The 27,620-nt window shown below is 45.7% G+C and overlaps 2 protein-coding genes and 1 pseudogene across 3 annotated transcripts; 1 reads left to right on the top strand and 2 right to left on the bottom strand.

Moving 5' to 3' along the window:
* Positions 1-2,824: 2,824 nt before the first annotated feature.
* Positions 2,825-2,966, bottom strand: LOC147957485 (small nucleolar RNA Z247; annotated as a pseudogene).
* A 3,968-nt stretch (positions 2,967-6,934) lies between these two features.
* CRR22 (Pentatricopeptide repeat (PPR) superfamily protein) lies at positions 6,935-12,708 on the top strand. 2 transcript variants are annotated; one of them, XM_087533121.1, is made up of 4 exons: positions 6,935-9,273; positions 10,077-10,193; positions 11,145-11,393; positions 12,135-12,708. In XM_087533121.1, the coding sequence occupies exon 1, from the start codon at positions 7,021-7,023 to the stop codon at positions 9,205-9,207; it is 2,187 nt and encodes a 728-aa protein (XP_087389247.1). In that variant the 5' UTR covers positions 6,935-7,020; the 3' UTR covers positions 9,208-9,273; positions 10,077-10,193; positions 11,145-11,393; positions 12,135-12,708. The 2 variants fall into 2 exon arrangements, with proteins under 2 accessions (XP_087389247.1, XP_048546608.2); XM_048690651.2 differs by having other exon boundaries at positions 11,069-11,393.
* Positions 9,785-12,455, bottom strand: LOC125525650 (bark storage protein A). The gene is made up of 6 exons (XM_048690652.2): positions 12,181-12,455; positions 11,543-11,610; positions 11,209-11,364; positions 10,611-10,802; positions 10,343-10,516; positions 9,785-10,215 (listed from the first exon to the last, which is right to left on the bottom strand). The coding sequence occupies exons 1-6, from the start codon at positions 12,416-12,418 to the stop codon at positions 10,024-10,026; spliced, it is 1,020 nt and encodes a 339-aa protein (XP_048546609.2). The 5' UTR covers positions 12,419-12,455; the 3' UTR covers positions 9,785-10,023.
* Positions 12,709-27,620: the final 14,912 nt, after the last annotated feature.

Raw genomic sequence — 27,620 nt, 5'->3', positions numbered from 1 at the left:
CTTGAAGTTTGTCACACAACCTGGAGTACCATGCCCGAGGTGCCTGTTTTAGACCATACAACGCTTTGTCAAGTTTGCAGAGATGATTTTCCTTGCCTCTAATTTCATAGTCAAGTGGTTATCTCATATAGACTTCTTCCTCTAGAACGCCATGGAGGAACGCATTCTGAACATCCAATTGCCTGAGGCTCCAGTTACTGGATACTGCAACAGAAAGAACAAGTTTGATAGTAGCTGCTTTAACAACAGGACTAAAGGTATCTTCATAATCTATATCGTATCTCTGTTTGAAACCTTTTGCTACTAGCCTTGCCTTGTATCTGTCAATTTGACCATCTGCCTTTCTTTTAATCCTATAGACCCACCTACAACCAATGATATTTTTATTTTTTATTGGTGGGACTAAGTGGCAAGTCTTATTTTTAATAAGAGCATCATACTCATCATTCATAGCCCTCTTCCAATTTGTATCATTCAAAGCTTCTTGCAAGTTATGAGGTTCACCAGTAGTTGTCAGACCACCAAAACGAGGTTTGAGCTTGTCATACCTAATTGTGCCATCTGTACGAATTTGAGGTTTTAAAATGCCATGTTGTGACCGTGTTCGCCGGGTTGGCACATCAGGAGTTGCAGGTGCATGCGGCACAGAAAATCCGCCAGAGGAGGGAGGATCCGCACGCGATCCCATGTCAGCGCGCGATCTCGTAGCGGATCTGTCGCCAGCGACAAAGGATATCTCATCCTGTCGGGGCAGATCGACGTGGGAGCCCGTGCGCACTTCTCCCTCGCTTGGTTGGCCCACCTGGCGGCCCGCGAGAGGGGAGCCGATTGGCCCACCTGACGATGCGCTGTCGGGAGATTCAGCGGGCGGCCCAGCGCGCGCCACGCGTCGTTCCCGCGGCGGCATCTGCGCAGTGGAGGCAGATTCGCCCCCTGGTCCACCTGCGTCGCCTGCGCCTGCTGACGCTGCAGGCTCGGGATCGCTGCCCGCAGCACCTGAATCCTCCTCATGTTCTGCAACAGTTTCGTCTTGTTCTGGCTGCATAAAATCATGCACAAAAACTGGATTTTCTCCACTGTTAGCAACAGGATTAGGGCGAAAATTAGCCTGTTGATCAACTACAGGTTCGTCCCCATGATCAAAAGGTGTACACTCAGGAAGTACAAGGACTTTTGACCGGAGAGGGGTGCCTGCATTACGATTTAGATTTGCAAAGGGAAAAACAGTCTCATCGAAAATAACATCACGGGATATGTATACTCGTCCAGCAGCAACATCTAGACATTTAAAACCTTTGTGAAGATTGCTGTAGCCAAGGAACACGCACTGTTTGGAACGAAATTCTAACTTTTTGGAATTATAAGGGCGAAGATTCGGCCAACATGCACATCCAAAGACCCGAAGAGAATGATAATTGGGTTGTTCTTGAAACAAATGTGTGAGAGGAGTTTCAAAATTAATCACTTTGCTAGGGGTGCGATTTATCAGATATGTAGCAGAGAGGAAAGCCTCATCCCAAAACTTCAAGGGCATGGAGGCACGGGCTAAGAAAGAGAGCCCTACATCAACAATATGTCGATGTTTTCTTTCTGCTGACCCGTTTTGCTGATGAGCATGGGGACATGAGACATGGTGAGTGATTCCTAATTGACGAAAAAAAGGAATTTAGACGTTCATACTCGCCACCCCAGTCTGTTTGCATAGTGATTATTTTCTTATTGAACAACCTTTCAACAAGGGTTTGAAATTCATGAAAGACTTTAAACACTTCGGATCGGTGCTTAAGGAGATATATCCACGTGAATTTGCTGTAATCATCAATGAAAGACACATAATAGTTTTTCTTATTGATAGAATCATGGGCAGGCCCCCATACATCGAAGAAAATTTGCTCTAAAGGAGCTTTAGACACACTGTTTGAACTAGGATAAGGAAGTTGGTGACTTTTGCCCATTTGGCATGCATCACACACTCCTTCTTTATTCAACTCGCTACTAGAAAAGGGAATATCATTCTGGCTAAGAACATGACACACTATGGTAGATGACGGATGCCCTAGCCGACTATGCCACCTTTCAACAGGCAGTTTATTGGCACCAAACGCTTGCTTGCTTGAGCTAAAGGAAGCCGGTGATACGGGGTAGAGACCTTGTCTACACCTTCCGCGCAGAAGAGTTTTCCTCGTTCCCTGTTCCTTGACGAGAAAAAAAGTTGGGTGAACTTCAAGGAAAGTATGATTATCAGTGGATAAGCGATGGGCGGAGATAAGGTTTTTGGCGGCATCGGGTACATGCAAGATGTTATTAAGATGAAGATCACGAGTAGGGGTACGAACGGTAGTGTGACCAATATGACTAATTTCCATACCTTCTCTGTTTGCAGTGTGGACTTGATCGTTGTCGTGGTACTTGTTGTGGACGGTCAACTTGTCGAGTTCGCTGGTGATGTGATCGGTGGCGCCAGTGTCCAGATACCAGTTGGTATCTACTCCATAGGACGAGGTTGTGGCAGATCTGGCGCTCTTCTCGTTCTTGGTGTAGGAGATGTCGAAGCGCCGGTAGCATTCGAGGGCGGTGTGATTCGGTCTCTTGCAGATCTGGCAGACGACCTCAGGAAGATCATCGGCTCCTCCGTTGCCGTTGCCGTTGCCGCGACCTCCATTGCCACGACCACCGCCTCCATTGCCACGGCCTCTGTTTCCGCGGCCACCTCCTCCATTGCCGCGGCCACCGTTACCACGGCCAAAGCCACCGCGGCCACGAGAGATAATGTTGGCGGAGGACTGGGAGGAGTGGTTTCCACCTTCGAACATAGCAAGACGCTTTTCAAAACCGATCAACTGAGAGTAAAGTTCAACTACCTTGATTGGTTCAGTCCTCGCGGCGCAGATGGACGAGACAAACGAGATGTAGTCGTAGTCTAGTCCGGCAAGGATGTAGGATACCATGTCATCATCGTCGAGCGGCTTGCTTGCTGAAGCCATCTCGTCGCCCAGCGCTTTCATGCGCCCGATGTAGTCGGCGATGGTCGCGGTGCCCTTTTTGGTGGTGGAGAGGGCGATCCGCGTGTTGACGATGTTGGCCTGTGTCTGGGAGAGGAACATCTCCCTGATGGCGGTCCATGCCGCGGCGGCCTTGGTGCAGTGGGCGACTTGGATCATCACAGGTGGCGAGATCGAGTTGAAGATGAAGCTGAGCACCTGTGAGTCTTGCGCCACGGTGACAAGATACTCCGGGTTTGGCGCATCTGTCGGCTTGCCGTCTTTATCGGCGAGTTTGGGCTCCGGGAACGGGTGATCAGGGTTGAGGAGATCGACCAGCTGTGCTCCACGGATGGTGGCTAGGGCTTGCGCGCGCCAGACCAGGTAGTTGCCCCGGTGCAGCTTGTCAGCGATGGGAATGAGGGCAAAGGCGGCGGTGGCGGCGGAGCTGGAGCTAGCCATGACTAGGTTTGGATGTTGGAGAGGAAGTTGGCTCTGAATACCATGAAAGATTGGATGAAGCGTATGCCTCTGGCAGGGACGCGTTGCATGTTATATAGGCAAAGAGGTTTACAAGATTTGGTAGTTAGGTTATGTTGGATTGATCCTCAAGAAAGAAACACAAGATGAGGATGAATCCTAACAACCACAACTACCGGTTACAACACCAGGCAACACGCTAGCCTACCGGGCGTACCGGGCGTATATACGCTTTATACTTATACCGTATATACATGTTACAATGTATTCTAACAAGGAGAAGGAACTTCAAGCCATCAGAGGGATGGCCAGGAGAAAGGAAACAAGATGCAGCTGATGACTCATAATATAAGTTGTGTATTTATTTTTCTACATCTGACAAATTGTACTTGACACCTTTTTTTTCTCTTATTTTGCGATGAGTCTCCATATATACTTTACCAATTACCCAACTAGCAAGAAACAAAAGGAGAGTTGGCTTAGCTAGCAAGAGTTAAATTACATGTTACCACAGATACAAACAAGAAATGCTAGCTTCAAGATTAGGAGACACCGGGAAGTAGGATGATGCAGCTGGGTCTGCTGGTGCAGTTTTTTGTTTGGTGTCAGACCGCTGTCTACTGGCTAGTGGCAACGGCAAATTGCATTTGTACTGTGCGAAATTAGCAGTGGACGTGATCGACAGAATTTTTGTATGCATGTGTGTTGAGCATCGATGCGGGTGTAGACTACTGGGCCGTATGTCCAACCGAAATTGAGATGAATCATTTCTATTCTCCCGATACGGAGCCGCGGTGTATATGTTTATCTCGTGCAATATCGTGCCAGGAATGTTACAACATAAGGGTTACAATGTGAGGATCGAGGAAGATAAAAGAAAACCAAAATAGAGTCGGTTTGGTTTATATCGCACCAAATCTTGTTTAACATGATGAGAATAACCTTCTCAAACATCCTCCCTCAATCATAATTTGTGCAAGTTGAGATTCTTCAATGCTCGGAGCCAATGGATATAGTCTTTGGGTTGCTCCTCTTCGACCGTGTTCCGTGCTAATACCAATTTGTGCTTCATGAATCTCGGCCCAATCCCTCATCCATTGTCGGTTCAACAAGATCAAGTAAATGTTAAATATGAGGTAGAATAACATTCAAAAAAGATATGAGGTAGAATCGTTGAACCGGGCGACCTTTCTTGGCTAGCGACTTTTCAGGTGCTTTAAGGGAGATCTCTATTTTCTCTCCTTCTATTGATTGTATCTCTAGATAGTCGGTGAAAATGGCACCCAAAGTAGCATCAACAAAGTGGGATAGAATAGGTTGTTTGCTTACTTTTTATGTCCTTGTTTGTTTGGATACAACTCTAGTATACAACATGTCGTCTCAGTCGGTATGAAAAAGCCCATTGTTGGCGAGTAATCATGCCGTCTAGGTTGGGGTCAGTGATCCTAGGGACATTCACAGTTGGGTGAAGAGCCGATCAAGAAAGCAATATGTCAAAGGGATCACAACAAGAGCCTCTAGTAATAACCTCCATCACATGCGGCTTTTGGTGAATATTCGTCTGTGAAATAAGGAGCATAGTCTGTTATATGTGTATCAACCATCTGCTTTATGTTTATCGCAGATGGATCTTACAAGCATGAATATATCACATTCACACACACACACACACACACACACACACACACACACACACACACACACACACACATATATATATATATAATGACATATCACGTTCATTTGATTCTCAATCTCTGGATTGGTGGTGGTCTAGTTGTGAATATTGAGCCTCGGAGATCATCATATTTGTCACAGAGTCAACTAAATTCCGGACCGGCAGTCTCTTCGGTGAGCAATCCATGGTTGGTTTGAAGAGTATGTCGTCTTTTGGTCTTTGAGAGGTACCCCTTCTATGGTAGTGTGATCTTTTAGTTGGTCTTCTTCGATTTGTGTTCCACAAAATATTGATCTTTGCTTCATCAATCCTAGTTCAATAGAATGTTCATATTAGGATATCATTATTGAACGAACCACCTTTCTAGGCTACCAACTTTTGCAAGTGCTTCTAAGGGGCATCTCTATTTTCTCTCCTTTGAGCATTTAGGTGTCTAGGGCCCGTGACAGTGGTGTCTAGAGCAACTCCATTTATGAGTTGGCTCAACAAATTAAAAATATCAGTGTAAGTCTAGGCAATGCTTAAAATAGCTTGGAAGTGGAAACTTTTGATGAACACGTACATAAAAATTTCACCAACAATGCTTTACATGGCTAACAATTAATGTACACGTATACATATACACAACCATCTGACGATTGTGTGTTCTTCAAACTCCTCGCATCATTGAGTATCAACGTCGTAAGTAACCTTCTCCTACACCAATCATCAGAAGAAATGATGCAAGAAAGAAGAAAATAAATACTGATAAAGAGAATAGGTAGGTTGAGAATAGGAGACACCAGGAAGGGAACACTTCGAGTGCATTAAGCATGCTGCACTCTAATATGTGTTGCTCCGGCACGAGATCATTTTATACTCTCTGAGAATCAACATAGAACCTTGTCAAGTCAGGCAACTGGAAGCAATGACATCTGTGTGGCAAAAAGATGCACAATGACTTCTGGACGTGTAGTATGGACCTTTCGCATGTTTACTTACTGTTGCAATTTTCTCTTGGGATTGAACTATGAGATGCCTTTTTAGGGTTGCCTTGCCACATTGATTTCATTGATGTTATAGACACACATAGACCACATGAGAAAACACGCACGGACAACTTGTCGGAAAATAAAAAGGTTTTAAAATGTGAAGACACGCGCTTGCAAAGGAAAAGTGTGCGGGTGGGTGGGATGATTTGCTTGGCCTCATTGATGTCTCCTCCTGCTAGCAGGCATGTTGCCATCGACCACCTCGCATGCCTGAAAATTGCGTTTGCATATTCCGACCTTCCTCTGCACCTTCACTTTTCACCTCAAGCTTTGCCCATAAGATACACCCCCCAAGCTCAACTGTTAACACAGGCTCTCGCGGTAGAGATGCTCGCCAAAGTATAGTAACTAATCAACATATAACTAAGTGAGTTGGCTCTCCAATTTGAAATGACAAGCATAAGTTTGGGCCAAGCTTAAAATAAAAGGCATCCTCTTGCTCTTCATCTCATCGCATTGGATCTTGAAAAAAAACATTTCATAAAATCGACATGAGATGAATATTCTCACCAACCACGTATTTGTATGACTTACACAAATAACACGAACATCGGTCAAATGGGTTCTCTAATTGTTCCGTGAGTCATTTAGTTTCACCACCACAATTTATATACCACACGAAAAATTCTCCTACACTGCCGCAAAAAAGACAAAAAACAACAATGCAATTGAAGAAAGAAGAAATAGAAAAAAAAAAGGCATTGAGACACCGAACATTTTAAAATAGACATGGGGGAAACCTAGAGATTCGTGCGGAATAACTTGAAGATTCGTGCGGATGCTTAGCTGCCATGTGACTGAGAGGTTGTGACGGGATAACTCCGAGAAAAAAAAAGGAATACAAGAGGACATGCTGTGCTCGGCCTCGTCGCCGCCTCCTCCCGCCGGCGGGCATGCCGCCGCCGACCACCACGCGCGCCTGAGGTCCGCGGCCGCGCGCTCCGACCTGCCGGGCGCGCTCGCCGCCTTCGCCGCCATGTCCACCTCCGCGTCCGCCAGCCCCGTCCTCCGCACCTTCACTTCCCTCCTCAAGCTCTGCGCGGCGCGCGCCGACCTCGCGACCGGCCGCGCCGTCCACGCGCAGCTCGCCGCGCGGGGGCTCTCCGCGGAGTCCCTCGCCGCCACGGCGCTGGCCAACATGTACGCCAAGTGCCGCCGGCCGGGCGACGCGCGCAGGGTGTTCGACCGTATGCCCGTGCGGGACCGCGTCGCCTGGAACGCGCTCGTGGCCGGGTACGCGCGGAACGGGCTCGCCGGGGCCGCCATGGAGATGGTCGTCCGGATGCAGGAGGAGGACGGGGAGCGGCCCGACTCCGTCACGCTCGTGTCTGTGCTGCCCGCCTGCGCCGACGCCCAGGCGCTCGGGGCCTGCCGCGAGGTGCACGGGTTCGCGGTCCGCGCTGGCTTCGACGAGCTCGTCAATGTCTCCACGGCGATCCTTGACGTGTACTGCAAGTGCGGGGCGGTTGAGGTTGCCAGGGCTGTCTTTGATCGGATGCCGGATAAGAACTCTGTTTCTTGGAATGCCATGATCAAGGGGTATGCTGAGAATGGGGATGCTACTGAGGCTCTCGCGCTGTTCAAGAGGATGGTGGGGGAGGGCGTTGATGTGACGGATGTATCTGTGCTGGCAGCATTGCACGCCTGTGGTGAGCTTGGGTATCTTGATGAGGGGAGACGTGTCCATGAGCTACTCATGAGAATTGGGCTGGAGTCAAATGTGTCGGTGATGAATGCGCTGATCACCATGTACTCCAAGTGCAAGAGGACCGACCTCGCTGCCCAGGTTTTCGATGAGGTGCGCTACAAGACACGGATCTCCTGGAACGCCATGATCCTCGGGTGCACACAGAATGGAAGGTCAGAAGATGCAGTCGGGCTCTTCTCTAGGATGCAGCTGAAAAATGTGAAGCCTGATTCGTTCACTCTCGTCAGTGTCATTCCTGCACTTGCCGACATCTCAGATCCACTGCAGGCAAGATGGATCCATGGTTACTCTATCAGGATGCACCTAGATCAGGATGTGTATGTTCTGACAGCCCTTATTGACATGTACGCAAAATGCGGCCGTGTCAGTATAGCTAGAAGTCTCTTCAACTCAGCAAGGGAGAGGCATGTTATCACATGGAATGCGATGATCCATGGGTACGGCTCACATGGTTTTGGCAAGGTTGCAGTTGAGCTGTTTGAAGAGATGAAAAGTTCTGGCAGAGTGCCCAACGAGACGACATTCCTTTCGGTCCTCTCGGCATGCAGTCATGCTGGTTTGGTTGATGAAGGGCGGAAATATTTTTCGAGCATGAAGGAGGACTATGGGCTTGAACCTGGGATGGAGCACTATGGTACCATCGTGGATCTTCTTGGCCGAGCTGGGAAGCTAGATGAAGCATGGTCTTTTATCCAAAAGATGCCTACGGATCCTGGCATTAGTGTTTACGGTGCAATGTTAGGCGCTTGCAAGTTGCACAAGAATGTGGAATTGGCAGAAGAATCAGCGCAGAGGATCTTTGAGCTAGGGCCAGATGAAGGTGTGTATCATGTCCTCCTAGCTAACATTTATGCAAATGCTTCAATGTGGAAGGATGTTGCAAGGGTTAGAACTGCTATGGAGAAGAAAGGCCTCCAAAAGACTCCTGGATGGAGTATTGTGCAGCTCAAGAATGAGATTCATACCTTCTATTCTGGAAGCACAAATCACCAGCAGGCAAAGGACATTTATGCAAGGTTGGCTAAGCTAATAGAAGAGATCAAAGCTGTGGGGTATATGCCGGACACTGATTCTATACATGATGTAGAAGATGATGTCAAGGCACAGTTACTCAACACCCACAGCGAGAAACTTGCCATTGCATATGGACTCATCCGCACATCCCCTGGTACAACAATTCAGATAAAGAAGAACCTCCGCGTCTGTAACGACTGTCACAATGCAACCAAGTTAATATCTCTGGTGACAGGACGGGAAATAATCATGAGAGATATTCAACGATTTCACCATTTTAAGGATGGTAAATGTTCATGTGGAGACTACTGGTAGTGAAGTGTTGAAGGCAGTCTGAATATGGATTTTGAGATGATAAAACTTCGCACAGCTACTATACAAGTAAGCCTATGAATTCGGACTATAATGTGGACTAAACTAATTGGAAGATATATTAAGGCAGTCGCTAAGTTTTATTTGTGGCACACTTTTGTGTGACCATAATTTCAGATCATAATTTGAGATCTGAATTACCTTGCCATACTTTGTCACGGGTCTAGCAGGTGCCTTTTCTATTGGCATCATGGCTAAAATTCTTAAGCACCAGGCAGCTCTTAGCCTCTTATGGTCATCTAACCTTCTCAGCGAACATTCTGTAGATCCAGTCCATTTACATTGGTATTGTAACGCATTTAACAATTATGATGTTTCTACCTTCATTTGAAATAGTGCACATGGAAGTTGTTGACCACAGAAAACACTTCTATTTTATTCTCGTCTGGAATCAGATGATGTACATGATGAGTGCAAACTGTTGATAACTAATAAACACTTAGTCTTACCATTTTGCATACTTGAGACTGTGAGATGAGTATGTAACAACATCTTGTATTCTGTAATGAAAATCAAGGACTGTAACAACATTCTGTCTTTTATTCACCATTTTGTTCCCGCATTATCCCAAAATCCCATTAAAAATGGATTGACATATCCATGTTTACAATTGAGTATACATTGAATACTTAATTCTTCCGTTGAAAGTTTTGTGTACTTCGAAGCTAAGGATCACTTCTCAGTCTGATTTTAGTTTCCAATTGCTGTTTAAAACTATTCTACTGTTCTGCTCCATGGACATAACAGCTCTCTTTTGCCTCAGTTTTTTGAACTTTGTGCTGATGGTGTTGACATCTGCCTGCCAATTGTAGCAATGAACTCCACTGCCACTTTGAGTGCATTAATAGATGCCAGGTTCATCAGGCTTGTTGATGACCATGTTGGTTCCCCTCCAGCCAGATCCGATACTCCCCGGAACACAATCACAGGTACGCCAGGAGATGTTGTTGTCTGTTGAAATATTAAGTGCACTTAATTAGTGATATCTTAGATTTTATGATTGAGTCGATATTGTGGAGCGCAAATGTTGCCACATATATTTAAGTAAAGACTATGAGAGATAAGATATGGAACCCACCATCACCACTGCTGCGCTTTCCTCATCTATTGTTGACACTGCAAATTCTCTGAAAAGGAACTTCCGGTATTCTGCATTGTCTAGAAACATGTCAGCTGATGCTCCTTTTAGCCCATGAACCACTTGTGGCGTTTTAGGTAAACAAAAAGTATCATTACACCTTTCAAGGTTGACCTACAGAAATTTACAAGTAGTACAAATTTTAGGCTGTGTTTCTATGCATAAGCCTGTACTTGCTATACAGCTGAAATATAGTGGTATCTCTCACCTTAAGTCCTTCTGCTATTTTGAACCATGCTGAATCTACAGGTAACCAGAAAACTTCTTCCATGGGCTTGCCAACTGAGTATAGCTCCTCATTTCTGTATTTCAGAGACCCTAGCAGGTTCTCTCCTCCATTCGGGACGTTAAATTGTCCAAAGTTTAGTTCTGTTGACTCTTCTTTAAGTGATTTGTACTTCTGGAAAAATCAAAATCAAAATACCAGAGGTCTTGTTAAGTAGTGAGTTCAAATGTGAGATGGTTGATGGTAAATTATCTTCTAAATTCTAATGATGTGTGGTTCTTAAATTATCTTCTCTTTGGAGTCCAGATGTGTTTACATTCTACTAGTGTGATTCCCCTTGTTTTAGTGTACCACACAGTTTAAACTGCACATATGCTTTTAGAAGAACTATTTACTTGGTTTCTTCTTCTTTGAACTAATTAACTTATATTTTATCTCAGCGCAATAAATTTTGTGTCCTCGCAAGGAAACTGGATTTAAAGATGACCAGATTCCAGTTTTTATCTGTATCTGCAGTTCTGCACTCACCAGTATTGCAACATGAAATGGGGAATTAAAGCTAATTACAGTAGGAGGGTACCTTCCATGTCCAAGCGCCTGTATAAGCAACTAACTTGGGGACACTGACATCTCCAAATGACATTGAATCATTAGAGCTGCCTGCTGTGCCATAATGGACAATACCAGACACGGTAAAGACATCGAGGAGAGTTTGTACAGTGACAGCTGCATTCAACTGGAATAACAAAGAAACAGTGGTTATGGGTAAGCACAGTACAATTCGTATTTGAATTCCTACGATGTTGCTTTACTGCCTACAAGTGTTTTTTTTCCTTGATTTCCTTTTATAAATGAAAAGGAGCTCCTCCATATAACAGCAGGAGTGATAAATGCAGAAGTTCAGGTTTTAGTACCCTGCGTTGTCCTGTCAATGCGTATATAACATTCACACCTCGAATACTCCCGATGTGAAACCTCCGTCCTGAAATAATATGAGGTGAGACTACTCATGAGACCATAGGAAGATAAATACATATATGCATTAAAGACTGAAATACTTAGTCATGGAGCTTGAATGAGAGCTCAGTCCTATCAGGAGAATAGCAAAATCAGTTAACATGTAAAAAGGAATACGGTACAGCGGAGAACTTGTTTCTGATTGTATCTTCCTTTTCCATTTTCTTTTTCTAATGGAGTATATGTTATCTTCTCGTCTGTCATGTTTTCCTTCTAGTCGCTTTCTGGACACCCCACCCCCCCCTCTCCATAGGTGTTATCCAAAATGTGTGAATGGGTCAATCTGCATTCAGGTATGGTTTGTCATGTGCACACAGCTTCAGGCATCTCTATAAAGACCACACTATCATGTCTACCTGTTGCCCCACTCTGTTCTGTGGTGTCTGGGTTCAGTTAGCAGCAGTTCAGCACTCAGTGCTAGCTGTCTTGTAACAACCAAAAAGTCAACTAGGAATGCCCAAACTCACCCACTGTTTGCTCAATCTACAGGAAAGCCGAAAGCGATTCGGATCAGAAACGGGTGGCAGAGACTCACCGTAGAGGTCAACGAAAGGCTGGACACGCCAAGGCCTGAAGTAGCCGGAGGCCTGGAGCGCGGTGTCCTCGGCGACGTACGACATGACGAGACCAATGGACGGGCCGCGCCTGTTCGCCCTGTCGACCTGCTGCCGCACCCGGTCCATCCCGGCCAGCGCCGGCAGGGCCGTCGTTGACGAGCTGGCCAGCAAGCAGAGCAGCAGGACCAGCGGCAGGCGGGAGAGCTCCATGGCCATGGCTGGCGTGGACAGGGAGCAAGCAAGCCAGCAAGGAGCAAACTCAGAAGCACAACGGTACGAGAGGATGGATGGGGCAGTTTAATTAGCTCCGCCGGTCTCTGGTCCGCGATGGTGATTGGGTTGTGTTGGGTTGGTGGAGAACGTGATGAGCGTGCTCCCATTTTTTATACTCGGATGTGATTCCGGATGTCTCTGTCCAAGGATTTGGGCCACCAAGCAAAATCACGTGTTGAATGTTGTACTGGGAAAAACATGGCAAAACAGAGGAGGGATATTCATAGTTTTTATTTGTTTTTGTTTTTGTTATTTATTTATTATTTATTTTTGTTTTTGGGTACCTGAACACTGTTTATCTCTGTTAGTGGAACTGGACTTGCCCTTGCTTAAGAAAATGTAAATATTGCTGAAAATCATTCGTGGAGTTGGTTTTCTGGATCACAAAGTCCGACATCTTATCTCGGACTTCACGAAAAGTGAAACAGAATGGTAGAATATGCATGTGTTTAAATGGAAGCCGGGCCGCCTATCTCTACCCGGTGCATTTTATTAATCTCCCCACCCACTTTCACGCGACATGCCTAAACTACACGGACCCGCTCCTATATATTTCGACCCCATGTTCGCATGAACACGTAGTAAAGCCCATCGTCTCACATTCATTCATCCATGCATTTTACATTTCCACATAACTCTCTCTTCATCATTTTTTACAAAAGGTAGATTTCAATACACATAAACAATACACATGATGGTGGACACATAATCAAGATGATGTTAGCAAACACGTATGACTGGGAGGCATCAGGAAAGAAACAGATATGTGAATGTATTGTTCTGCACCAAATAGTGATCATGTTGCCACGTCCAAGGAGAGCACTCCTCCATTGATAGTTGGACTGGAAACATGGGAGCTCCTAACTGGCGCCTTTAGCCCCGGTTAGGCCGCGTTCGGTTTGTAGGATTTTCGCATGAATCTAGACGGAATACTGTTCATGAAGGTTTTTTTTGTGATGTTCGGAATGCAAGAATCTCCTACAGTAGTTCTGAGGAAATCTGCCCTTTCGATGCTCATTCCAGAGGAAATGAAACATCTGCGTGGATCTCATTTTTTCGCGGAAGACCGAGGCGAGATGCCTCAGCATTGGCAGTTAGCATACCCCAAATGCTACACGTACCAACTGTTACACGACCGCTACGGATCCTTCCTTAACTTCTCTTCACCGCCCCTTGATTTCACCTGGGTGGGGGCCAGCCCTCACCCTTAATCCAATTAAAACATGACAACTCAAGAATCAGCCTGTAAACTTAAGTAAACATTCGTACGACGTGTAGCATTTCTCGTTAGCATACAAAGCTAATTAAAATAAGTTGATGTGTGACGCAATGAGGTGAGAAACAGAGATAAAGCTGCCCTTGTTCACCGCTGTTGCCATGCTTTCTCATCGTTTTTCTATGGCCACTCAAGCGTGATCCGAACAACCTACTCCCTCTGTCCAGAAATAGATACATCATTTTTTATCCATTTTGATAACAAGTATTTTCAGACGGAGGGAGTACTTTTTTAGATTCCCATGTTCCTAGACCCTCTAGGTTCTCTGGTAACCTTCATCCCTATTTCTGTAAAGAGTTTTTTTTTCTTTGTCTTTTCTCCCTACGTACCGAATACAGCGTTAATAGTTACATCGCATAGGGGCACGTGGGCATGGGCCAGCCCATGAATCGCCAAGTCTGTTCCTCACTCGCACGAGTCGCACCTGTTTTCCTTCGTTTGCAGAGCGGCACAGGGGCATAATTTGCCTTTTTTTTCACTCGTTCTCTAGAAATCTATTGGTCTAGGGAGAAAAAGAAGAATAATTTTCTAGTATTTAAAAATTTGTGAATAGAAAAAATGTTCGTGGGTTTGAAAACACTCAAGAATTAGAAAAAAGGTTTGTGAATTTACAAAATTCATGATTTAGAAAAAAGTTCATCAATTTTGGACTTTGTTTTCAGAAATTTGAAAAAAGTTCATCAATTTTGAAAAAACTTCACCGATTTTGAAAAAGGGTACTGTATATCAATTTTGAAAAATCTCATCAATTTTAAAAATAAATTGCTAGCTGTTTGAAGACCACCAAGAAGTCAACCTAGTGCTTCATTTGCACAATCTACAGGCAGGCGATTTGGATCAAAAACGGGAGGCCCAGACTCACCATAGAAGTCAACATAGGGCTGGACCTGCCAAGGCCTGAAGTAGCACGGTGTCCTCATCGAGGTACGACATGACGAGCCAATGGACGAGCCACGTTTGTTCGCCTTGTCGACCTGCTGTCTCACTCTGTCCATCCCAGGCAGCGCTGACAGGGCTGGTCGTCGACGATCGCGTCATTAAGCAGAGCAGCAGGACTAGTGGCAGGAGAGCTCCATGGCCGATGCTGGCTTGGATAGGGAGCAACCAAGCCAGCGAAGAGCAAACTTAGAAGCACCATAATAGGAGAGAATGGGGCAGTTTAATGCCTTGTACAGTGGTAGGTGCCTACAGAGGTGCATAGATAAAGAAATCGAATTTTCTGAAACACCAGTGCCTATTTCTATAGAAGAGACGTCTAATTAAGAATCTATCATCTACAAATAAGTATCAATGCTTAAATAAAGACTACTTAATTTCTCTAAGCACCTCACTCAGCGTCATGCATTGTACAAGGCCTAATTAGCTACGCTGGTCTGTTTTCTACGATGGGGATTGGGCTGGTGGAGAACGTGATGAGTGTCCTCCCATTTTTTATACTGGGATGTAATTGGGGATGTCTCTGTCAAAGGATTTGGGTCACTAAGCAAAATCACGTGAGTGTTGTACTGGAAAAACATTTTCGAAACGGAGATGATTATTTGTTGTTTTACCTTTTCTTATTGTTTTGTGGTAGCTAAAATACTGTATGTTTGTGTTAGTTAAATTAAAGCTTGGGTGGTTATTAATGTGAGATTTTCTAGCCTATTTTTTAATTGTATTTTTCTTTTAGTATATATACATATCTAATTCTATACCTACTAATAAAAAGAGAACCATTTCTTATCACCGTAATTTCGTCCGTCAGTTGCTCATTTTTTTGCGCATGTATGTAAACCGGTTTGTTTCTTCGTTATCTTTCCAGCTCGGCCAGCCGTTTTGGGCCTATTGTACGGCCCAACCCATGCAGCCCAGAAAAATAAAATAGGCGCTGCGTTCCATGATCAAACGAGAGGTCCTATCGGACGCTCGCAAGCGGCAAAAGAGCAGAGCATTCACGGAAGAGCGTGCATAAAGGGCCGGCCCATTAGTAAGCACTGAACGTAAAAAATCAGTGAAACTAAAAAGCAGGCGCCTGGACTCTAACTCCTGACCGCACGCTAGAAAGTACAGTTCGTAACCGATCGAGTTAACAACTGTTGTTGGCCGCAGCGCAGCGCAAGTACTTAGTAATAGCTACAACAGTTTTTTAAGGAATACCTACAGCGGCAGACCCGTTTTCTAAAAAAGCTTTCAACATTTCGTGGGAAAATGTGAAAAAAATTCCTTATAAAAAGCGAATATTGTTTGAAAATGTAAAAAAAAATCAAAATTTGAACAACTTCTAAATCGCGAACAATAATGAAAAAGTGAACAAAAATTGAAAAAAAGTGAAAAAAAATTATATACGACGAATTTTTTTAATACACATTGAACACTTTTGTAATATACGCCGAACAATTTTTAAAAACAAATTTAAAATTCTTGTGATATACACTGATTTTTTTGCCAAAATACAGAATGAAAACTTTGTAGTATATGCAGGACAATTTCTTGATATATGATGAACAAGTTTCAAATACAAGGTGATAATTTCTTAATATATGATGATATTTTTGTAATACATGATGAGTATTTTTATAATGCATGGTGAACTTTTTAATAATATAAGGTGAAGATCTTCTTAATATATTATAAACATTTTTAATAGACAATGAACTTTTTATATTACAAAAATAAATACAGAGAAAAGAAACTGAAAAAATAAAAAATAAAATAAAAAAAGAAATAAAAAGAAAAATTAATAAAACCGGGTTAAATAACAAAACAGGAAAAACATGTTCATTCTCGCAAAAAAAGGAAAGACCGGTTCAGGGAACCTTCTACTAAAACCAGCCAGCCCCCAAACAGGGATCCCGTAACGAAGAAACAGGAGCGAAGCCGAATCGTGGGCCGGTCCAAGTGGAAGCGATGGGGTTGCTCGCTCTCAGCGAAGCTGTGATGATTTTGATGCTAACAGACGTCATATAGGAACCACCGGATCGAACTCTTGACCTGCGTGGTTCCCCAGAGCTACACCATCTTTGTATGCATACCACAAGATTCGTGCATCTATGAAATAGTCCCACCTCGCTAGCTTACACCACCAACCCATTGATTTAGATATGTCTGTGATTTGAAATTAGTAAGCAGCCTCAAGAATCAAAGTAGAGGGTAAGGAATCTGTCCCGTTTGCTCACAAGTAATATATGAGCACCAAGGAAGAAAAGGATCTAAAAGGAAAAAAAAATGCTTTCAAATGTGCATATGGACTGTATGGCGTCAGTTGGGGCTGGAGGGCACTCGTATGGAACTGGAAAGCACAAACAAACTCAGCCGCGGAAGGGCGCTACATAGTGTAGAACTAACTGAGAGGTGATCCATTTCCACTGATGTCCATCATGGGAAAGGAATTTAAGCTGGCAGGCGCCGGCCAGCTGATCACGCACCGGACGCTCCATACTCAGTGAGTGAACGTCAATCAGTAATAAAGCCTCATGATTAACCCTAAAAAAAGTACTACACTCCAAATCCAATTAATACGTTACTCACAGGAAGTGTCCACCAGTTTCAACTTTTTGTGTCATCTAAAAATTGTTTGCTTTTGAAAAATGTTAGTATGTAATTTTCAAAAGTTATTCACGCATTTTTAAATGTCTGTATAGTTTTAAGAAAAGTGCTCACATATTAAAATAATGCTCATATAACCTGAAAACTGTTTACCCTTTTCTCACAAAAAAATTATGTAATTCTAAACATTGTTCACATGCTTAAAAATATACCTTTCGTTATTTAAAAAATATTTGTAAAAGTACATGTGTAAGGGCATATTTATCCCTAAGGTGTTTTGGTGATTGATGACAATGCGTTTGCGGACTAATCGTGTGCCTTGAGTTTCCCAGACGTTTCATCGCTAAGCACAAGACGGTTTGGTGCCCTCGAAGACTGTTGAAGACGGCGTCTTTTCTACGTTTCTTTTTGGTGGATTTGAGTCGTAGGAAAGCCGTACTATTAAGAGGGGGTCCGCGTCGAAAAGGTTTGGGTGGAATCATCACGTACACGTTTCTTTCTAGTCCCCTCCTTTTCCCTGCACCTTGGAGCATCCTCCGTTGTTATCTCTTCACTTTGTTCTGGCTGCTGTGGTGGCTTGCGGTAGTATTGCTCCCAGGTGAGCGGTAGTACCGTAGCCACCAGCGGTAGTACCGTGCTATGGCGCGGTAGTACCGCTCCTCTGGAGCCGCACTACCGTGGCCCCCAGGCCAAGTACCGTTTCCTCGGGGTAGTAGGGGTGGATGTAATGTTTTACATCCGCACTACCACGGCAGTACCGCAACCCTTCCGCGGTAGTACCGTGCTCAGCTGCCAGGCGGTAGTACCGCCCGTCTGCGGTAGTACTGTGTCGGGTTTTTGCGTCTTCCGTTTTTTAGCGGAAGTAGGCACGGATGTACCCTTATCCGCGCTCTTCCCAGGCTAGGGGTTTCCTGCCTTGCGGTAGTACCGCAAGGGGGAGCGGTAGTACCGCGCCCGCGGTAGTACCACTCTCAATACTTGTGCTAACAGGTCTGCCCTTGCTGCTGCTTGTGCTGCGGTAGTACCGCGGGCCTGCACGGTAGTACCGCGTGGCCTTGCGGTAGTACCGCTGATCAGCAAGCGGAAGTACCGCGTGGACCTGCGGTAGTATCGCTGTCCTGGAGCGGTAGTACCGCTGGTTGCGGGCTGGTTGGTGGACAATGGTTGGATTGTTGCCCCCACTATAAAAGGGGGTCCCCTTCTTCCCCGTTGACTTATCTCTTCCAACTCTAAGCTCCATTGTTGCTCTAAGCTCCATTTTCGCCCGATCTCAGTCCCTAGCCAATCAAACTTGTTGATTTGCTCGGGAGTGGTTGAGAAGGCCTCGATCCACACTTCCACCAAGAGAAATTTGATTCCCCCACTAATCCCTTGCGGATCTTGTTACTCTTGGGTGTTTGAGCATCCTAGATGGTTGAGGTCACCGCAGAGCCATAGTCCATTGTGGTGAAGCTTCGTGGTGTCGTTGGGAGCCTCCAATTGAGTTGTGGAGATTGCCCCAACCTTGTTTGTAAAGGTTCGGTCGCCGCCTCCAAGGGCACCAATAGTGGAATCATGGCATCTCGCATTGTGTGAGGGCGTGAGGAGAAAACGGTGGCCCTAGTGGCTTCTTGGGGAGCATTGTGCCTCCACACCGCTCCAACGGAGACGTACTTCCCCTCAAAGGGAAGGAACTTCGGTAACACATCCTCGTCTCCACCGGCTCCACTCTTGGTTATCTCGTGCCTTTGCTTGTGCAAGCTTATTTGTGTTATATCTCTTGCTTGCTTGTGTTCCTATCCTTGTTGCATCATATAGGTTTCTCACCTAGTTGCATATCTAGACAACCTACTTTGATACAAAGTTTAAATTGTTAAAGAAAAGCTAAAAATTGTTAGTTGCCTATTCACCCCCCCCCTCTAGTCAACCATATCGATCCTTTCAATTGGTATCAGGGCCTCGTCTCTTTATTAAGGACTTTACCGTCCGAAGAGTATGGTTGATACCGTAGACGGTGTGGAGGAACACTCCGGTGTGAATCCGATCTCGTCTACGGGCAATGGGGGAACCTCGGTCTCTCGTGAGGAGTTCAATGTGGCCTTGGAGACATTGAAAACCTCCATGACGACCGAGGTTGAAAGCATGTTTACTAAATTCCTTGAAGGGCTTAAACTATCCACCGCACCGTTGAAAGTGGGTAATCCCACCGACAAGGTGATGGATACTACCTCCGATAAGGGGGAAGCTAGTAGTGAAAAGGCTCCTTCTTCTAGTGGTAATAATGGCACCGGCATCTTTGCTCATGTGGAACCACCACTTGTTTATGGTGGACCGGTTCCTTCCACTCATTTGAATCATGCCGGTCCTCCCCCTAAGATTGTGAAAAATGAGGACTTTGATTCTTGGGTTTACCGCTTTAAACATCATTTAAATCATGTGAACACTAATCTTTGGAGAATCATTGAAGAAGGTTTCTATCCGCATGATCCAAGCACCTTCACTCCTCGAGAAGCCGCGGATAATCAATTCAATGAGAATGCTCTCTTCATCATTCAAGATGCAATTCCACCCGAAGACCTACCTCATCTTCGGCCCTTCGCCTTGGCCAAAGACGCATGGCTTTGTGTTGTCTCTCTCTACCATGGAAGCGCAAGCATTCAACGCTCCAACTATGAAGTGGTGCAAGATGAGGCCGATGAGTTTGCAATGAAAGAAGATGAAGAACCTCGTGAGCTTTATCGGAGAGTAACCAAACTCGCGGTCTCACTCCGAGATCACGGGAGCAAGGACACGGATGACAATTGGATCAAGCGCAAATTCCTCAAGGCAATGATGCCCTACCACAAGGCCATGTCCTCCGTCATTCGTCAAAGGCCGGACTTCCACACTTTGACCTCAAGAGAAGTGTTGGATGAGTTTGTGGCCATGAACATTTTGGACAAGACTGCCAACAATGCGGTGCTTCGTTCTCAAAGGGCAAAGAAGCCCAACCTTGCATTAAAGGCCAAGCTCTACGTTGAAGAAGAAGAAGAGGAAGAAGAGGAGAGCAACCCTGAAGATACAAAGTATGCATATCATGAACACATGGCATTCGCTTCAAGGCAATTTTGGAGCAAGAAAAACTCGAGGCCAAACTTTAACAAAAACAACTCAAGTGGCACGAAGAGTAAGCAACGTGTAAGGACTTGCTACAATTGTGGCAATGTGATTCATTTTGTTGCGGAGTGCCCGTATGAGAAGAGGGAAGACAATGGTGGCAAGCTTATCTGAAAGGACAAGGCCAGGTCGTTCCCCAACAAGAGCAACTTCACCAAGAAGACTCCTCCCAAGGCATTGGTGGTACAAGAAGAGTACAATGAGGATGATGACGATGATGAAGATGGTGAGTTGGCTGCCATGGCCTCAGTTGCCATTGCAACAACTCCACGGGTGTCTCTCTTCGACTCACCCAATGAGAGCATCACCGCCAAGTGCCTCATGGCTAAAGCCACCAACAAGGTAACCCCCAACATCAAAACTACCATCATTAATTATCCGTCTTCAACGGATAGCACTGATGAACATGAGGGAGCTAATGTGGAGGCGAATGAGTTTGATGCCTTTATGGGCAAACTTAAGGGTAAATCCAAGAAGCACTTTGTTGCTCTCTTGGAACAACTTGGTGAAGCCAATGACATGATCGAGGCTCATGAAGATACCATCACTAAGATGGAAGGGCATAGTCGTGACTATGCCGATGAGATTTCAGATCTTTCCAATGCTCTTGAGGAAGAGCGTGGTCTTCGTTTGGCTCTTGAGGAGTCACACAACGTTGATCATGCTTAGTTAAAGAAAGATTATGATCATGTTCTCATTGTTTCTCATGTGCTAAACTCCGAGAAGGCCGAACTTGAGGTTGATCTTGCTAGACTCAAAGAGGAGTTTGATCTACTTGACAAGGCTCGCAAGGTCTTGCAAGGTGCTCATGCTAGCCTCAAAGAGTCTCATGATCAACTTCAAGTAAAGCTAACCAAGGAAAAAGCCACTTTTCCTCGTATGATGTTAATTGATAATGCAAATGCTACTAACCCGTGTTGTGAGCATGTGCATCTTGTTGAGGAGAATACTAAGCTAAAGGTGCAACTTAAGAGAGGTCTTGCGACTTGCATACAAGGCAAGAAGAACCTCAACGACCTCTTGATCAACCAAAAGGGAGTTGTGGCCAAGGAAGGGGTTGGGTACGTGCCCGAGTCCAAGAACAAGAAGAAGAATGACAAGACCAAACGACCTCCTCCTCTCATGCAAACATTTGTGAAGGAGGGAGAGAGTGCTTCCAAGGAGAAGAAGAACAATGCGAAGGGTGGCGTTGTCAAAAAGGGCAATGCCACTCCTCTCATCAAAGTCGGCGACTTTAATCCTTCTTATATGTTATGTCGTGCTAGTGATGGGCATGTCTATGCCAAATTCGTTGGTTCTCCTCATGAGTACATTGAATGGTCTATTTGGGTTCCAAAGACCCTTGTTACTAACATCAAAGGACCCATTACAAAATGGGTACCTAAAACCAAGCATTGATCTCTTGTAGGTGTTTGCTTCCGGTGGGGGATCATGGTTGCTCGATAGCGGAGCTACAAATCATATGACCGGAAGCAAGGACTTGGTGGTGGACATGCACAAGATTCCATCCATGCCCACCAATGTCGAGTGGGGTGACGCCTCATCTTCTAAGGTATTGGGACTTGACAAGGTAGTCATCTCTCATGATCTCACGATCGAGAAGGTCATGCTTGTTGAGTCCCTTGCATACAATTTACTTTCCGTTCGTCAACTTGCAATCATGGGGTTTGCCACTTTCTTTGATATCGATACCGTGGCCCTCTTCTGGAGCAAGACTCTTAAAGTAGCCTTTGTTGGGCATGTCGAGAACGGTCTATATGTGATTAACTTTTCGGAGCGGCCCACTAAGACCGCGACATGCCTAATGGCTAAAGTTGATGTGGGATGGCTTTGGCATCGCCGTCTAGCCCATTTCAATATGAGATCTTTGCAAAGTCTTCTCAAGGGGGACCATGTCCGTGGACTAACGAATGTTAGTTTTGCTAAAGATCGTTCTTGTATCGAAGGGAAGCTACATGAGAAGGCTCACCCTCCCACGACTATCATTTACTCAAAGAGGCCTTTGGAGCTCCTTCACTTGGATCTCTTTGGGCCTCCATCCTTCGATAGTCTTGAGGGTAGGAAGTATTGTTTGGTGATTGTGGATGACTACTCAAGATACACTTGGGTGTATTTCTTCAAGAGGAAGAGTGAGACCCAACAAACCGTCACTGACTTTGCAAATGAAGCACAACGTCAACACAATGCAAAGATCTTGACAATAAGAAGTGACAACGACACCGAGTTCAAGAACTACACCTTGGATGAGTTTCTTAGTGATGAGGGGATCAAGCATCAATATTCCGCACCTTACACCCCTCAACAAAACGGTGTTGCAGAGAGGAAGAACCGGACGTTGATGGATGCGGCAAGGACCATGATGGAGGAGTTCAAGTCTCCATACAACTTTTGGGCCGAAGCCATCAACACCGCGTGTCATGCATCCAATCGGCTCTACCTCCGCAAGGGCTTGAACAAGACTCCATATGAGATACTCACCGGTAACAAGCCCAACCTCAAGTAATTTCGGGTGTTCGGGTGTAAGTGTTTTATTCTCAAGAAAGGTGTTCGGTTGTCTAAATTTGAGGCTAGAGCTTATGAGGGCATTTTTGTTGGTTATGCTACAAACTCCCATGCTTACCGTGTCCTTAATAAATCCACGGGACTTATTGAGGAGACGTGTAACATGGAGTTTGATGAGAATAACGGCTCCCAAGTGGAGCAAAGTGGCACTTGTAATGTAGGTGATGAAATTCCTCCTCAAGCCATAAGAAGAATGGGTGTTGGTTTTATCCTACCCATTGAGGAACCCCTTGTGGACGAAGGAGAAGGACAATGCTCCACTCAAGTGGAGCCATCACCAACCCAAGGCCCACACGCTTCCGAAGAACAACATGAAGGCCCTCATCCTCAAGAACAAGACCAAGGGAAAAATCATGCTCAAGACGGTGTTGACACACCAAGTGATGCCCAAGGTCAAGTTCTCTCCTCCGAGCAAGTTCAAGAACAAGAACAAGCTCAAGACGATGCTCAAGATGATCAAGTGACCACTCCTCGTCTCACCCCCGAGGAGGAATTGGAGCGTCGTGCCACCAAGGTTGCTTCCAAGCTCTCCACCAAGGATCATCTCATGACGAATGTACTTGGAAGCTTAAGAAAGGGGGTAAGCACTTGTAGACAATTAGCAAACTATTGTGAGCATCACGCGTTTGTATCTTGTGTCGAACCCCACAAGGTCTATGAGGCGCTCGAAGATCCGGATTGGCTCAATGCCATGCATGAATAACTCAACAACTTAAAGCGCAACAAAGTGTGGAGATTGGTGCCAAGACCGATGGGGAACCACAATGTCATTGGAACCAAGTGGATATTTAAGAACAAGCAAGATGCCCATGGGATTATCATTCGCAACAAGGCTCGTTTGGTAGCATAAGGCTACTCCCAAGTCGAGGGTATCTAGTACGGTGAAACCTTTGCTCCCGCTGCTCGTCTTGAATCCATTCGCATGTTGATTGCATATGCTTCTCATCATAACTTTACGTTACAACAAATGGATGTGAAGAGTGCTTTTCTTAATGGTCCTATTAATGAATTGGTTTATGTCAAGCAACCCCCCGGGTTCGAGGACCCCTACTTTCCTGATCATGTGTATCAACTCGATAAGGCACTCTATGGCCTTAAACAAGCCCCACGTGCGTGGTATGACCACCTTACCGAGTTGTTACAAGACCGTGGTTTTGAAGTTGGACTAATCGACCCCACTCTTTTTACTAAGAAGGTCAAAGGGGAGTTGTTTGTGTGCCAATTATATATTGATGATATTATCTTTGGTTCCCCTAACAAAGGTTTCAATGAGGAATTTGCCGCTCTCATGACCTCAAAGTTCGAGATGTCTTCCATGGGAGAGTTGAAGTTCTTTCTAGGGTTAGAAGTGAAGCAAAGAAGAGAAGGAACCTTCATCAACCAAGACAAATACACTAAAGACATGCTCAAGAGATTCAAGCTAAGTGATGTCAAGCCGGCTTCCACTCCAATGCCCACCAAGTGCCAACTTGACATAGATCCCAATGGTAAAGCGGTGGATCAAAAGGTATATCGCTCCATGATAGGCTCCTTGCTTTACCTTTGTGCATCTAGACCGGATATCATGTTGAGTGTGGGAATTTGTGCACGATTTCAAGCCGCACCTAAGGAAAGTCACTATGTGGCGGTCAAACGAATCTTTCGATATTTGGCTCATACCCCAAACTTTGGCTTATGGTACCCAAGAGGAGCAAACTTCAAGCTTGTAGGGTATTCGGATTCCGATTGGGCGGGAGACAAAGTGGATAGGAAGTCCACTTCCGGAGGGTGCCAATTCCTTGGTTGCTCTTTGGTAAGTTGGTCTTCCAAAAAGCAAAGTTGTGTGTCTCTCTCGTCCACCGAAGCGGAGTATGTGGCGGCCGGTAGTTGTTGTGCACAACTCTTATGGATGAGGTAAACTTTAAAGGATTACGATGTCATTTGTGACAAAGTGCCTCTTTGGTGTGACAATGAAGGTGCCATCAAGATCTCTCTCAACCCGGTGCAACACTTCAAGACGAAGCATATTGAGATTCAGTATCACTTCATCCGGGATCACATTAGGCGAGGAGAGATTGAGCTCAACTATGTCAACACTCATGATAACCTTGCAGATATTTTCACGAAGCCCTTGGATGAAGCAAGATTTCGCGAGTTAAGGCATGAGCTAAATATCATTGATTCGAGCAATGTTGCTTGAACCCTTGCACACCCCACCATACTCAACTTGTTGTCTTGTTTATATGTAGGCATGGACATAGGGGAGTGTTGTTCTCTCAATGAACTCTCCCTCCCCCCATTATGCATAAATTGATCAAGTCTTTCACATTAGCCATGCTTGATGGTACTTGTGCTTCAAAGACGAGTTTTGGTCATGGGCCCAAGGATAATTCTTCGCGGTGCCATACCAATTGACTCAAACATAGGTGGCTCCGGCCACCGCCTTCTCTTTGGAGAGGTTGTGTCTCGTGGTTGTTTCGTGTTGTCGTTTGCCTTTCTGCCTTCGTGTGTCGCGTGGTCTTGTGGTGTCGTGTTGCCTCGAAGTTTTCGTGCAAAGACCTCTTTTTCGTGTGCTTGAAACATGCAACATCTTGAGCCCACGGTACTACCACGGCTTGTCACGGTACTACCGCGTTGAGAGGGCATGGTACTACTGCGCCGGCGAGTGGTACTACCGCTCAGGTGTGGTACTTCCACCGAGTGGTACTACCGCGATGATGCATGGTACTACCGCGCCGTCGAGTGGGCGTGGGGGTTATGACTCGGGCAGGGGAGTTCCAACTCCCCATACCCATTCACTTGTCTCTCGCCCCACGTCTCTCTCTCTCTCGCTCAAGAACGACGCCGGAGGTCCTCGCCGGATCTCCTTCTCTGGCAACTCTCCTCGGATTTCGACCGGTGGGATCGTTCCCCACCACTTCCTCTTGCCATGGAACAAGGTTTTTCCCCAGATCCCTCTCTTTCTTGGTTGTTCTCTCGCTTCTAGGTTTTTGGGGAGATGCATGTTGTTCTTGAGATTTTCGGCCAAATCTGTGCAAGAGTGGGATCTAGGAGAGTCGTGTTGCGGAGGAATTATACTTGATATGTTGTCCTGTGATAGATTTGTCCAACCGTAGTGCCGCCGTGGTTTCGCGGGCTTTCTCAGATTTGAACTTGTTCGGATCTAACGTGGTGCAGTACTACCGTGTCTCATGTGCGGTACTACCGCTCGTGCGGTACTACCGCCCATCAGGTGCGGTACTACCGCGCTAGCTGTGGCACTAAGATCCTACTACCGCTCCCAGACCCGGTACTACCGTGACCTTACACGGTACTACCGCGACTAGGAGCGGTACTACAATCTTAGTACCGCAGCACTTGGCAATTCTACCGTAGGGGTCAAATCTCTCTCATGGCAATTATCTTGTGTGCTTCCTACATGTTTCTTTTGCTTTGTTGTGGTCTTTGCATTGATCCTTCTTGCTTGTCTTTGTGTCTCAGGTGGTGGCTCTCGCCATTCCAATCCCAGTCGTGACACTGGATCCAAGCGTCTGCGCAATCCCCAAGATGAAGTACCGGAGGGCTCCAATGCCCCAAGCGCAATGTCAAGACCACTGCCAGCAAGCAAAAGGAACCTGCTAAGGGCATGGACGAGATTTCCCTCAATGAGTATGTCAAACGCCGGAAGATCAACCCCTATGTGAATCCTCGTGCTGTCCTCAGAGGCACTGAGTTGTTTTGGACCAAGCAGCAGGCTCTCATTTATCTGGATGTGATCAAGAACAAGCAGAATACCTTCGTGGATGTCAAGTGGATAGACATGAATCACATGAGGAAGGACAAGTTTCGTGACTATTTTGGAGAAGCTCTGGACTTGGTGGAGCAGTTTGCTATTGAGCATGTGACCCTGAGCTTGTTTGTCAGTTCTTTGCCTTAGTTTACTTTCACCCCGAGGATGAGCGGATGGTGACCTGGATGACCAACGACCGTCAGCTGTCTGCTACATGGAAGGAGTTTATGGATCTGCTTCACATTCCTGATGACGGGCTTCACACACCCGTTGGTGTTCGCCCCCACGCCAACTCTGAGTCTGCTAACAAGAACTTGCTTCAGCCATTCCTTGTTGAGAAGGTGCTCCCCAATGGCAAGTCGACTTGGGTGCTGAACTCCTTTCTAGATATCATGCATCGCATCTTCCGCAACACTCTATTCCCACGCATTGGCGATAAGGACAAGGTTCATTCCTATCTAGTGGACATGTTGCTCCTGTGTGCGGAGGCATGTTCGTCTCAAACTCAGCCACTTGATGTCTCACACATCATGTGGTGTGAGCTTCGGTTTGCAGTGTTCACCCTCAAGGTACCTATCTATGGATCGTACCTGTTTCTGTTGCTCTCCACAACTTGGGAGAAGATGTACCCTGATGATGAGTTCCTTGCTCTAGACTGGATTCTGCATGAGTCCATCAGTCTCCGCGTCAAGCCCAACTGGGCCAACACTACTACCCGTGTTGAGGCTTCTACTGCTAGGAGGGCTGTTGGTGAGGAGGAGGCTGGTGCAGAGAATGTTGCTGAGGACCGTGCTGCTAGGTCTACCACACCTTTCTCTGAGCCGTCGTGGGCGAAGAAGTTAAAGGACAAGATGAAGACTCTGTTCTGCATGCAGGCAAAGGGACAGTACAGGACTCAC

The sequence above is a fragment of the Triticum urartu genome, chromosome 7A (assembly GCF_056163025.1).
Source record: "Triticum urartu cultivar PI428250 chromosome 7A, HENAU_Tu73, whole genome shotgun sequence".
Lineage (NCBI taxonomy): Eukaryota > Viridiplantae > Streptophyta > Magnoliopsida > Poales > Poaceae > Triticum > Triticum urartu.
This window is presented reverse-complemented; position numbering and strand designations above follow the sequence as displayed.

Bases quoted from the DNA above. Each gene is read 5' to 3' on its own strand.
- CRR22 (XM_087533121.1), top strand. From the start codon at position 7,021: ATGCTGTGCTCGGCCTCGTCGCCGCCTCCTCCCGCCGGCGGGCATGCC.
- LOC125525650 (XM_048690652.2), bottom strand. From the start codon at position 12,418: ATGGCCATGGAGCTCTCCCGCCTGCCGCTGGTCCTGCTGCTCTGCTTG. The intron at 10,803-11,208 runs GTACCCTCCTAC...TGATTTTTCCAG, and splicing joins CAGGCGCTTGGACATGGAAG to AAGTACAAATCACTTAAAGA. The intron at 10,216-10,342 runs GTGGGTTCCATA...ATATTTCAACAG, and splicing joins AAAGCGCAGCAGTGGTGATG to ACAACAACATCTCCTGGCGT.